A 13,554-nucleotide genomic window follows, 5' to 3' on the forward strand; every position below is an offset into this window, starting at 1 on the left:
TTACCCACTACCTTCTCCTTTTAACTGGAGATGCTGGGGATTGGACCCGGGACCTTCTGCATGCCAAACAGATGTACTGAACCACCCCTCTCCCCGTGTGTGTGTGTGTCATCAAGTCATGGCTGTCTTATAGTGACCCCATACTGTTTTCAAGGCAAGAGACATACAGAGGTGGTTTGCCATTGCCCTCCTCCGTATCCCGATACTGGTATTCCTTGGAGGTCACCTATCCAAATACTAACCAGGGCCAACCTTGCTTAGCTGCTGAGATCTGACGAGATCAGGCAAGAAGAGAAGAATCTATAGACAGATTAAATTTCCTTCCTTGTCTTGCCTTCTCATTCATTGATGTCACACTCTGCCCTTTATTCTTTCACCTTTTCTGGAGAAGTCTGTTTCTTCAACCATGACACAGTAGAAGCTATTTCACACATTACATTTTTAGGCGTACTTGTAATAATTTTATGTGTGATCCTAGAAATACAAATTGAATTTGGCATTCACACATTTATAAATGTGAGCATTGGATGACATGCTGTTTGGAGGATGTGACAGGCTGCAGCTTTTCTTGAGCATATAGTCAGTGTCAAATTTGGGATTGCCTCTCCATCTTTACACAGCTGGTTACTCAACATTGCTATATATTAGTAAATAAACTTGTACATTGTTAAGAGATTCTTGCATTTTATATGTGTGGGTTAGTTTATTTGGGTTAGTTTGCAAGTGGGTCCTGAAAGATCAATTAAATGGAGACGTGGATCCCCCTTCAAAAAATGTGAGTATCACCCGTTTAACAGGGAACATACAATCTTTCTGGTTTTCTTCTGTTTGAGCCACAAGATGGCAGTGTTGGCAAACAGATGAGTTGCAACTTGCATTTCAGAAAGAATCATATTTTCTAGCAGCATTAGCAGAAATTTATGAACAAACAGACTCTGAACCCAAAGGGGAAGATAGCTTGGAAGACTGAAAGAAGGAAAGCAGTGAACACAGCATATCAGGATTATTTTTTCCAACAGTGTTAATTGTCTCTGGGGAGTACCCAGGAAACCATAAATATCTGACCTGGGAGAGTCTGGCACCATGGAGGATAGCTTCAGGATCAGACAAGGTCTGTACCTTTTGTTCTTCCTCTCTCTGTCTGGAGTGGTGTGTGTCTCCATTCACTATTCTTTGCCTGAAGAGAAGAAAAGTGGGTCTGTGGTGGCTAATGTGCTGAAGGATTTGAAACTGGGACCAGGGGAGCTCTCTGCTCGCAGAGCCCAGCTGGTTTCCAACAGCAGTAAGCAATATTTCCAGCTTGATAATACTTCTGGCAATCTTTTTGTAAATGAAAAAATAGACAGAGAAGCTTTGTGTGGTGTGATGGAGTCTTGCTTCCTGTTGTCTGAAATAGTGCTCCAGAACCCCTTAAAGATCTATAGTATTGAGGTACAGATAAAAGATGTGAATGACCATTCTCCTGAATTCTCCAAAAATGATTTTACTCTAGAAATTCCTGAGCATGTCCCTGCAAGTACTCGATTCCCCTTGGAATCTGCCCAAGATGCAGACTTGGGTGAAAACAGTATCCAGAACTACACACTCAGTCCTAATGGGCATTTCAGGCTGGATGTACAAAGAGATGAGTTTGGGAGCAGATATGTGGATCTTGTTCTGGAGAAGTCACTAGACAGGGAGAAGGAGGCTCAGTTTGTGCTGACTCTCACAGCTGTTGATGGAGGGATGCCACAGAGAACAGGCACAGTTCAAATAAATATTAATGTTCTGGACAACAATGACAACTTTCCTCAGTTTACGCAACCTGAATATAAAGTGAAACTTAAGGAAAACTGCCCTCGAAATACTCTGGTCTTAAAAGTGGAAGCCAGAGATTTGGATTTTGGTTCAAATGCACAGATCTCCTACTCATTCCATCGGGTGCCTGAGAAAATAAGCCACTTGTTCCACCTGAATGAAAACACTGGTGAAATAACTGTTTTGGGTCCAATTGACTATGAAAAAGAAACCAGCTATTATATGAACATCAAAGCAACAGACGGAGGGGGCCTTTCAGGCCACTGCAAGGTCCTGGTAGAAATTGAGGATGAGAACGACAACGAACCTGAGATATCAGTCATATCCGTAACCAGCCCTTTAGCAGAAGACTGTCCCCTAGATACACTGGCTGTGCTTTTCAGAGTCACAGACCGGGACTCTGGGGACAATGGCAGGACCTCCTGCTCTGTGGAGATGAACTTGCCCTTTCTGTTAAAAACCACTGTGAATAATTATTATCAACTGGTGACCCAAAGCCGACTGGATAGAGAGAAAGTCCCTGAGTATAACATCACCATCACAGCTACTGATCGGGGCTCTCCCAGGCTCACCAGAAAAAGAACAATTACAGTTTTAATCTCGGACATCAATGACAACTCTCCAGTGTTTGAGAAGACAAAGTATGAAATGCAGTTGTGGGAAAACAATATTCCAGGCCTGCTGATGGGTTCGGTCCATGCTGTTGATCTGGACGTGGAGCAGAATGCCCAGGTGACCTATTCTCTTGTGCCTGGAAATGCCAGCGGTGCTCCTGTGACTTCTTACGTATCCATCAACTCTGAGAATGGGAATCTTTATGCCCTCCGATCTCTGGATTATGAGCAGATCAAGGAATTCCAGGTGACAGTGAGGGCTTTAGATGGGGGTTCTCCTCCACTGAGCTCAGAAGTTGCTGTTCGCTTTGTTGTCCTGGATGAAAACGATAACGCTCCCTTCTTCCTCTACCCCCTTCAGAACAGCACCTCCCCCTGCAATGATCTGGTTCCCAAGTCCGTGGAGGCTGGTTACCTGGTGGCCAAGGTGGTGGCTGTGGATGGGGATTCGGGTCAGAACTCTTGGCTGTCCTATGAACTGCTTAAAGCCACCGACCCCGGTCTTTTCAGCATAGGAGCCCAGAATGGAGAAGTGAAAACCAGGAGGCCACTGACAGAGCGAGACACAAACAAGCAGAGACTGATTATCCTGGTCAGAGACAATGGCCATCCTCCCCAGACCAGCACTGCCACACTGAATATACTTCCGGTGGATGGCTTTTCAGATCCTTATCTGGATATTGCAAGTGTCAGTCATGAAACCAGTGAAGAAGATGGCTCCTTGACTATGTATCTGGTGATCTGCTTGGCTGCGGTGTCCTTTGTGTTCCTGATTTGCATCATTTTGTTTGTTGTCATCAAAATGCACAAGAAAGAGTCTAGTTTTATCACTGCCCTTCCTCAGTTCCCACCTGCCTTACCTGAGATCCCAGAAAGTGGTGTTGATTCTCAGAGTGGGTCACTTTCCCGGACTTACCACTATGATGTTTGCCTAACAGGTGGATCACTAAGCAGCGAGTTCAGATTTCTAAGGCCTCTCATTCCTGTTTTTTCTATGGGGGACCCAAACATCTCTGAGAATCACAGAATTGCTTCTGTCTCTCAAGAGACCCCAGAGGAGTTGGACAGCCGGAAACAAAGAGAACAGGTAAGTAAGTTTTGTTAATTCCGTAAATACTAAACACTTTTCAGCAGGATTGTATGACTGAATGTAGTTTTTGTTGAATTGTGAATCATATTTGATTATTTCCTCCATCCTCTTTTTCTGAACATTGTTCCTTGTATGATGGCTAGATAGCTGCTGACCTGTGTATTATCTAGTCCACTCCTTCATCTCCTTTCCGATTATCAATTTCCCCAGTTTCCTTTCCTGTGAGACTTTGTTCCTCAGTGTCAGCACACAAACCTCCTGCTCCTAAGTATTGTGTGATAATTTTCTCTCAATCTGCCACCATGCTGTAGATGGCTCATCCTTCAATCTAATATATTTCCGGTCTCTCTGCCCCAGACCACTCTTTTTCATCCCATCTTTTACTCTGACCCCTGCCTTTTTTGCAAGGTCTGGGAGTTTCCTCGTGCTTTGTTCCCCTTTCCACTGGACGCTTTCCCCACTAATGGTGGTTTTGTATCGTAATTGGAGTTACTCCATGCCCATCAATAAATTCTTTTTATTTATTGGTTTTCATTTATGGTCCGCCTTTCGCACTGGGACTCAAGGTGGTCTACACGTGTGATAGAAATAGTTAGAACATTGATCTCTGTTAGTGATCAGTCATCTGTAAAGTGTGAATGAAAGGGGTGTGTCTCAGGTGGGGCCTGGAGATCTTCTGGTATTACAAGTGATCTCCAGGTAACAGAAATCAGTACTCCTGGAGAAAATGGCTGCTTTGGAAGGTAGCGTCTATGGCATTAGACCTTGCTAAGGTCCCTTCCCTTTCATCCTCAAACTCTGCCTTCCCAAAGCTCCACCCCCAAATTTCCAGAAATTTCCCAACCCAGAGCTGGCAGCCCTAGCCAGGTGGTTGGGTAGTGTCCACACGAAGCCAAAAAACAGCAATTGGCGGAAGGGAAAAGTATTTAATAATTAAATTAAATTGCCCCTACGCGTTTCGCATACGCTTCCTCGGAGGATCTTCCTTAGCTCAAATGTCCTAAGCAAGCAATGAAACAATCATGAATCAAGTTCGGCGGGGGAATACACCCCTTCTGACAGCCATGATCACCTGGGACCTGAGCCGTTGATCTCCTTGCTTTGCTGCCATCTGACCTGAGCACCTGCCAGCCAGCTTTGTGGCTGTGCAGAAGCTGTGGTGGAGTTCTGTTTCCTTCTCCCTTGTGGTCCCTTTTGCATCTGCACAGTAGTTGAAATAGATTTTCTCCCAAGGTCATACAGAGTTGGGTCCGATAATTAAATTTGTGTGCAGGGTGGGTGGGGTGACTACAACTCCTATGAGACACTAAAACGCACAAGAACGATATAACGTCAGTAACACAGACGTAGATGAATAAAAAATAGTAAGACTGTTTTTAAAAGATCACACGCACAGTGTTTAGAAATAAGTGTTTGACTAGTTTGTTCACTTGTTATTTAAATAATTGGCTGTGAAACGATGTGCGATGATGACATGTCTGGGGGGAGGGACAATAGGAGTCCCGTTGGGCTGTGTGAGAATGTGCATTCGTGAAATGCTGCTGATTGCGCCGTACTGTACCATGTGACCATACGTAAGGCAACTGCCCAACAGGCTCAATTAAAGTTCTGCTCTCTGCATGCAGTCATGCAGGAGTGACCGGACAAAGGGCTGGTACCTGCCAGTGGTTGCTATGGCTCAAGGACTTGTCTCCCCAGGGGAGCTGATTTCTGATGTGAAGCTGCAGCCTCTCCTGTCCTAGAATCCACTGCCGCAGAATGTAGGGCTGCCTTGTGCAGAGCTCTTCTGCCGGATTTCTCGTCCTTCTCTTCAAGCCATGAGCAGGCTGCTTGTGGTGACAATGGGAAAGTGGAAGTGTATGCAAGAGTAAGGCATGCAGTCAGAAAACAGAGCATGAGCCGAAGTGACGGGTCTTTAAACATCCCTAACTGCCCTAGTTTAGGCCTTAACAGGGTCTCCTAAACTTAGAGTCATCTTGAGTTTTCCTCTAAGTGTGGAAACCCATGAAACTTCTTGTTAGAAGTGCCAGCTGTTAGTTATGAAACTCTACATAGTCCAAGACCAGAGTATTTAAAGTTCTGGCTTCTTCCAAATTAATGAGCTCATCACTGAAAATCTATGCCAATGGGTTTGATCAGCATGCTCAGAGACAGGCCTTCTCTGTTGTGGCCCCTCCACGATAGAAGTTCTTCCCCAGAGCATTCTGTTTCCCTTCCCCGCCCTGCTTTCCTTGTACAAATAAGCATTTTATCCTCCTGGCACCCTGAATATTACAGTCACTGGTGGTTTTACTGTTGTGATGAAGTACTTCCATACTTCTGGTTTTATTGTTCATTTTAATGCAGTTGGATTGTTAATAGCAGGCTGCTTTTAAATTATATTTTAAATGTGTAAAATACCACATAACTAGAATTTGCAAAGAGTAAAGGATATAATTTTTAGAAAGTGAACTGGCATAGTGGTTAAGAGCAGTGGACTTTACTCTGAAGAACTGGGTTTGATTCCTCACTCTTCCACATGAAGTCTGCTGTGTGACCTTGGGCCAGTCACAGTTCTCTCAGAACTCTCTCAGCTCCACCTGCCTCACAAGGTGTCTGTTGACGGGTGAGGGGGAGGGAAGGTGATTGTAAGCCACTTTGAGACTCCTTAAATGTAGAGGAAAGCAGGGTATAAAAACCAACTCTTCTTCTTCTTAGCTTATATCACAAAGGTTGGTGTGAATGTTTCAGCGTGGCACTCAGAAATACAACTTGGTTTCTACACCATAGCCATGACTTACTGGTTGTTACTGGGAACCCACCTCCCCCAATGCAAACATTACTTTACCTATTTATGAGGTAAATGGCTGTGAGGTAAATGGCTGTGAGATAATAACATGTATAAAACACAAATGCACACAACATATGGGGGAAAGATGACATTTCAGCTGTTCAGTAAGCATGCTGGGGGAGAAATACGCTTACATTTCTGGGGGAACTTGAAAAGGTTGGTGAGTCTCAAGGGTCTATAGGAGCCAAGTCACTGAAGTGTAAGTTAGGAGAATGTGCAATGTGAAAGATTATAAACAATGCAAGCTCTCCTTACACAAGATAGTTCATGTTCAGTCATAAGAGGCAATGTAGAGGTGTCATATTATTGTTCAAACACAAGGTGGTGCAATTGCACAACGCAAAACACACTTTCAGGGAATCTCGGCTCTCCCACATAGCTGTGGTCTTCACACAGAAGGGATCTCAAAGAGAAAACAGCCTTCATTGCAGACAAAGAGTAAAAAAATTCAGGAGATAAAAGCCACTGCCATCTATAACCAAAAGCAAGTACAGAAAAAAGGAAAGATTTGCCTTGGAATCGCATGACAGACAATTACTTCCAACAGCTGCTTTACAAAGAACCATCTTGTGAATTGGATGTGCCTTGAAGGAGACTGAGACAATGGAATTACATGACAACAACAGGCAAGTCTCTTATTTTTTCCTGTATCTCTGCATGTGTGGGGCAATATGTGAGACCTTCCACTATTCAGTGCTTGAGGAAAAGAAAAGTGGGTCTCTGGTGGGAAATGTGCTAAAGGATTTGAAAGTGGATGTAAAGGAGCTCTCTGCTCGCAGGGCCAGGCTGGTTTCTGAAGGCACCAAGCAGTATTTCCAGCTGGATCCTCAATCTGGGGATGTGCTATTGAAGGATAGAATAGACCGAGAAGCTCTGTGTGGTCAGAAGGACCCTTGCATCTTATTCTCAGAGATTGTGCTAGAAAACCCATTGCAAGTGCACAGAATTGAGGTTGAAATAGAGGACATGAATGACAATTTCCCACAATTCTCTAAAAAGGAATTCCTTTTTGAAATACCTGAGCACATGCCAACAAATACCCGATTCCCATTAGAGAAAGCCAAAGATGCAGACAGAGGAGAAAATGCTGTGCAGAATTACACGCTTAGTCCTAATGACCATTTTAGGTTGGAAGTGCAAAGTCACAGTGATGGAACCAAATCTGCACAATTGGTGTTGGAGAAACAATTAGACCGGGAAGAGGAAACACGTTTTTTCCTGACTCTGTTGGCTGTTGATGGAGGGAGTCCAAAGAGAACAAGCACTGCAAAAATTATCATTGATGTTTTGGATTCAAATGATAATGTTCCTCATTTTGATAAAACTCTGTACAAAGTGAAAATAATGGAAAACAGCCAACCAGGCTCACTTGTTGCCAAAGTGGAAGCATATGACCAGGATCTTGGTTCTAATGCAGAGATCACTTACTCCTTCAGCCAGGTGCCAGAAGATGTACAAAGATTATTCAAATTAAATAAATTTAATGGAGAACTTACTATAGCTGATGAAATTGATTATGAAATAAGTAGAGTTTATGATGTGAATATCAAAGCCACGGATGCAGGGGGACTCACTGATTACTGCAAAGTCATTGTGGAGGTTGAGGACAGGAATGACAATGCCCCAGAGGTGACCCTCACATCCCTTACCAGCCCCTTACCAGAAGATTCTTCCCCAGATACTGTAGTGGCGCTTTTCCGTGTTACAGACCGAGACACTGGAGACAACGGCAGAACTTCCTGTACCACTGAGGCATATTTACCATTCGTGTTAAAAGCATCTGTGAACAATTATTACCAGCTGGTGACCCAACAGCTTCTAGACCGAGAATGCATCCCAGAGTACAACATCACCATCACAGCCACAGACCGGGGCTCTCCTAGGCTCACTTCAACAAGAATAATTAACGTTCAGATCTCCGATGTCAATGACAATGCTCCAGAATTTGAGAAGTCAACATATAAAATGCAGTTACGGGAAAACAATATTCCAGGTCTGCTGATAGGTTTGGTTCAAGCCAAGGACCCGGACACAGAGCAGAATGCCAAAGTGACCTATTTACTTTTGCCTGGGAAAGTCAACGATCAACCTGTGTCCTCTTACGTCTCCATCAACTCTGAAACTGGGAATCTGTATGCCCTCCGATCTCTGGACTATGAGCAGATAAAAGATTTTCAGGTGACTGTAAGGGCTGTGGACAGCGGTTCTCCTCCCCTGAGCTCCCAAGTTATGGTCCAAGTTGTCATTGTGGATGAAAATGATAATGCCCCGTTCATCCTGTACCCTCTTCAGAACGGCACTTCCCCGTCCAATGACCTGGTTCCTAGGGGGGCCGAGGCTGGCTACCTGGTCACCAAGGTGGTGGCCGTGGACAGAGATTCCGGTCAGAACTCTTGGCTTTCCTATGAGCTCCTGAAAGCCACAGAACCAGGTCTGTTCAGTGTCGGGGCCCAGAATGGAGAAGTGAAAACCATGAGATCCATTAATAAACGAGACACGTTCAAACAGAAACTTATCATTGGAGTGAGTGACAATGGGCATCCTCCCCAGTCCACCTCTGCAACACTAAGCATTCTGCTAGTGGATGGCTTCTCTGACCCTTATATGAAAATAGTAGATATCCCAAAGGAGGAAGTGGTGGAGGAGGAAGACCGTACCCTGACTATGTATCTGGTCATATGCTTGGCTGTTATCTCCTTCATTTTTCTTGTTTCTGTGTTGGTGTTTATTGCCATCAAGATTCAGAAAAGGAGGAAGTTCATAGAGAGCTCAGCCCTGAATTTCCCAGTGGGACCAAACTTCCCAGAGAACTGTGGAAATGCTGATGCTGGATCCCTTTCCCGGGCTTACAACTATGAGGTGTGTTTAGCTGGTGGGTCCCTGAACAGTGAGTTCAGGTTTCTCAGGCCCTTCTTTCCTGTCTTCTCTGTGGAGCCTGCTCAGTCCCAGGAGGTTCAAAGGATTTCATCTGGTTCCCAAGATCTTTCCAGTCATCCAGCAGAAAGTCAACTTGTATATCAGGTGACAGCATAATTTTATGTTTAAATATTTTTTACATAAGTCCTTAATGTTTACATTTGTAATATTTGCATTTCAAAATTATCTTTGGCACTGAGAAAGTTGAGTATATTTCCCCTCTGTTGAAATAATTATGAATGGGAGGATCAAACACTTTTCTCCTTTTTGTTTCTCTTTACCTATATGTAGAGATGAAGAATGACACCAGCCAACGTGGTGTAGTGGTTAAGAGCAGTGGTTTGGAGCGGTGGACTTCAATCTGGAGAACTGGGTTTGATTCCCCAGTCCTCCAAATGTGTGGCGAAAGCTAATCTGGTGAACTGGATTTGTTTCCCCACTTCTACACATGAAGCCAGCTGGGTGACCTTGGGCTAGTCTCAGCCCCACCTACCTCACAGAGTGTCTGTTGTGGGGAGGGGAAGGGAAGCTGGTGGGAGAGAAAGTCGGAATATAAAAACCAACTCTTCTTCTTCTATATCTTTGATTATATTCATGTGATACAGTCTTACACACTGGTAACAGATTACTGACTACAAACTAAAGCTGGTTCTCTTAACTGTATCCACCATTGACTTGGTAGTGAAGAATTTTCATGTTTATTCTACAATCAACCCCATATTTAATGGAATTAGAAAACATATTTTGGGAACACCGAATCTTGCGTAGTAGCTGCCCTCATGATTATCTGTGAATAATAATGTCAAACTAAGTTGAAATGTCAAGCTAAATTCCTTTATCACTTCAACTATACTTATAAACAATTCCATTGGGTCTGTTATCATGAAAACTACACATGTATAAAGCATTTTATCCATCTTGCCTTAACGCTAATTCCTTGTGTATTTGTTGTAGATCTGACCTGTATTGTCAAGACGTCTATGCATATATTAACCGTGTTGTGTCTCAATATTAGAGGAGGTTAAACTTTTCCATAGGATCCTTACAGTGGGTAACATTATAACTTAAATCTATCTAATTTGTAAACCGCTGATCAAATCCAAATAAGAGTAAAAGCTTCTTTCAGAATTTCTACTCAGTCCTATCAAATGCCTTCTCAGTATCTGCAAAATAAAATTTCTTGGTAGCATTGGGACAAAATTGGGCTCGGCAGACCAAGCTGTTATTTAAATGAAAATGAAAATAGCTCATTTTTTTTCTTAACCCAATTTAGGAATTACATATGTTGAGATTATTTGGAAATTGCCATTATGCATTTATTGTTTATTATTATACATTACTAATAAAATGTGAAGAAGGGCTGAAAGATGATTGGGAACATTCAGGCACCAGGGCAAGTGCATCCAAGTGCTTGGGGATTGTTCTTGTGAAAAAGGCTGGAAGGAGATAATATATTGGCATAAATGGCAATTGGAAACAGGGAGAGGTGGAAGCAGGCAGAGTGGGGAGAAGGCCCTGGGCACACTAACAACCCAAGAGTGATTGAGATTGCTGTGAATGGAACCATAATATTTCTGGTGATTAGTCTGGGCCCACTACTGGATATGGTCTAGACACCAAAATTAACATTTATATTCGTTGGGAGGATATTTTCAACTTGGGCCTAATTTTATTTATCTTGTTTGGGTCATTTCAGTTAGTTTGGTTCTTTAATAAAGTTCTTTATAACAGTTTTTTGCATCTCTTTAGGTTCTTTATGATATCTGGTTTTCATTTCCATTGATTTTAATGGGAAGCACACTGCTAATTTCAAGTTTTTTTTTAAAATCTCAACTATCCAATGAGCATGAAATTCTCCCTCTCCCAGAATGTCCTCTGTACCAAAATTCAGGCATTGAGAGGAAAGTATTTCTGTTCTCTAGGCAATTTCTCTCTTGCAAAGCAGGCAGATGAGTGTTTTCCTCTGAATTCTGAAGTGTGTGTAAGGGGAGGGTCTATTTTATTAATAGCACAGCTATATTTATTTTTTTAAAACACTGGAGTGCACAATGTAGTGAATATAAACTGTACTCTTGTATAGTGCCTGTGTGTGCTTAATCGATTTTGGTGTGTGTGTGTCCCCTCCCCAAAGTAAGTAAGGCGTAGGAAGAAGCAAAGCTTAGTTCCTCTCAGCTTGTCCACAATTTTGATTTAAAAGTAGACCCCTCCACCCACTGTTTTCTTTATACAAGAACCTCTTTCCAGTTTGGCTATATTCTTCCTTACCAGGGCTAATAACAGATGGAATGGGATTTGTTTTGGGAAATAGTGCAGCTAACTTCACATTAAATTAGAGAGATATTTGTTGGAAGTAGCAATGTCTAGCATGCAAAGGAATTGAGAAGACCCAGCATGGAATGGGCAGGTGGTCAGCTAGTTAGGGCTTTAAGGCTAGAGACCTTTCCACCCTTTTCACACCTCTTGTTTGTCCTCAGACTGATATTCTTATGTCTAATTTCCTGCTTTTTCTTGGAAGTCATTCTACCGTCTCTCTCCCTCCTTAGCTAGTTAGGCAACTAAAGGCTGTGTCTCTCAACTTTCTTATCCGAAATGTAGTTCCCTCAATAAAGAGCAAATTTATCTTTAATCTGTGAGTCTGACGCTTCTCTGCATACGTAACACACTCTGCCAACAATATTAGCAATCTGATCTTATTTCCCTCTCACATAGAGAGACTTCAGACCTTCCTCATCAGAGATGTCTCATGGATCATGTGGCCTGGTCCTTCCATTCATGGGGGGGGGGGATTCACTCTTAACCTTCCCTTCCCAATGTCCATACAAGTCTGTGTGGCTCCCTTTCAAAGAGTACAAAGCTCAACAAAATATTTGCTTCCTTCACCTGCGAGAATGATACCTACCACTTAGGGGAAGGAAGTTATGTGGTTCGACTTCCATCACTCACTCTGCAAAGTATGGATTCCAGTGGTATAAAAAAAACCCAAAGAATTGGTCCAAGCTGGCAGATGCAGCACCAGAGCAGATATCAGACAGTGTAATGATTGGGGCAAAGTGGAAATGCTATGTACATCTATCAAGATGTTGCTCTTCAGTGGACATACCTGTTGATTGAAAAATGCCCGTCAGTTACATTCTCTGCTGAATAAGCCCCTCCTGCTTGTTCTTCCATTACATTGTGTGTGCGTGAAACGTAGACAATCATGGCTGAAGACTGTCAGAAATTACTGCAGGTTGTTAATCTTTCATGATTAGGTAGATGAATGAAATGAATGTATAGCAAAAAAAAAATTGAATGGACAAAGGAAACAAAATGTTCCATCCCTTTCCTGTCCCATGCATTCATGAACATCCAGCATTGCTCCCTCTGAACTCCCATTTTACAAACAGTACATAGTCATTCCCAATCCTGTTCCCCATCTGAAGTTTATTTTCATAGTATAAATGTTTTACTGAGGTTTTTAGGATTCAGACTCTCTCTGTGTGTCTATATATATTCATACATTTTTAAACTTTATACCCTGACTTTCGCCCCAGTGGGGACCTGTCACGGATCGAAGGGGAGAATTATCTTTCAACGAAATTATGTCTGTCAGAAACTGACGGCACATAGAGGCTTGGTGAGGTAAAAGTTCAAAACAACAGATTTTACTAATGACAGCAACGTAGGATGAGGATTTAAACAGGCAAACCTGGTTTCCAAACTAATAGGTTGGTTGTAAACCAATAAAGAGTAGGGACTTCACACTTAAATATATGTACAAGAGAGGATTGGTTGTTGTCAGATGGTAACGCTAAATTCACTTCAAAATTCTGGATACTTGTTTTCACTGAGAGGCTTGCTTTAGTAGAAAGGAGCAAGAGTCCAGCAGCACCTTAAAGACTAACAAAAATATTTTCTGGCAGGGTATGAGCTTTTTATCAGCTTGCTTTAGTTTATCAGTTCAGATTTCACTTGTTTACTTAAAACCAAAGGTTGCTTTAATTTTCTGGAGTAAGGAACTACACAAATCCCTTTCCCAGTTTAATCCTTAAACTGGACTGGGTTCACTCTGGACTCTGGAGAATAATGCTCCTCAACCCTTTAGGGATAACTCAGTGCATCTGAGTTGACTTCCTTCTCCCTGGCTTTGAGAACCTTCTTTTCCTCAGAGCTATCTCCCAATGTCAATACCAAGATTGCCTTGGTCAAACAACTTAAATAGCGTTCCTTTGATTTGTACTCCTGAGCGCAAATGCTCCTCAGGCAGCCCACAGCTCTCACTAGCCACTCCCAGAATTCCTTAGCTGTCAATCAACTGGCTTCTAAGC

The 13,554-nt window shown here is 42.7% G+C and overlaps 2 protein-coding genes across 8 annotated transcripts in view; both read left to right on the top strand.

Moving 5' to 3' along the window:
- The window catches only part of LOC130489117 (protocadherin beta-16-like), a 184,730-nt gene that overhangs the window by 90,350 nt on the left and 80,826 nt on the right, over positions 1 to 13,554 (top strand). Inside the window, exon 1 of one of the 7 annotated variants that reach the window (XM_056862844.1) lies at positions 1,074 to 3,498. The exons of the other annotated variants lie outside the window; for them this stretch is intronic. Within the exon in view, the coding sequence (XP_056718822.1) occupies positions 1,084 to 3,498 (2,415 nt within the window). The 5' untranslated portion in view covers positions 1,074 to 1,083. Of the gene's footprint in view, positions 1 to 1,073; positions 3,499 to 13,554 lie in introns of those variants that run through there. 7 annotated transcript variants of the gene reach the window in all.
- On the top strand, positions 6,935 to 9,364 carry LOC130489177 (protocadherin beta-16-like). The gene has a single exon (XM_056862913.1). It carries the CDS (start codon positions 6,935 to 6,937, stop codon positions 9,362 to 9,364), a length of 2,430 nt encoding a protein of 809 aa, XP_056718891.1.

The sequence above is a fragment of the Euleptes europaea genome, chromosome 17 (genome assembly GCF_029931775.1).
Source record: "Euleptes europaea isolate rEulEur1 chromosome 17, rEulEur1.hap1, whole genome shotgun sequence".
Classification (NCBI taxonomy): domain Eukaryota; kingdom Metazoa; phylum Chordata; class Lepidosauria; order Squamata; family Sphaerodactylidae; genus Euleptes; species Euleptes europaea.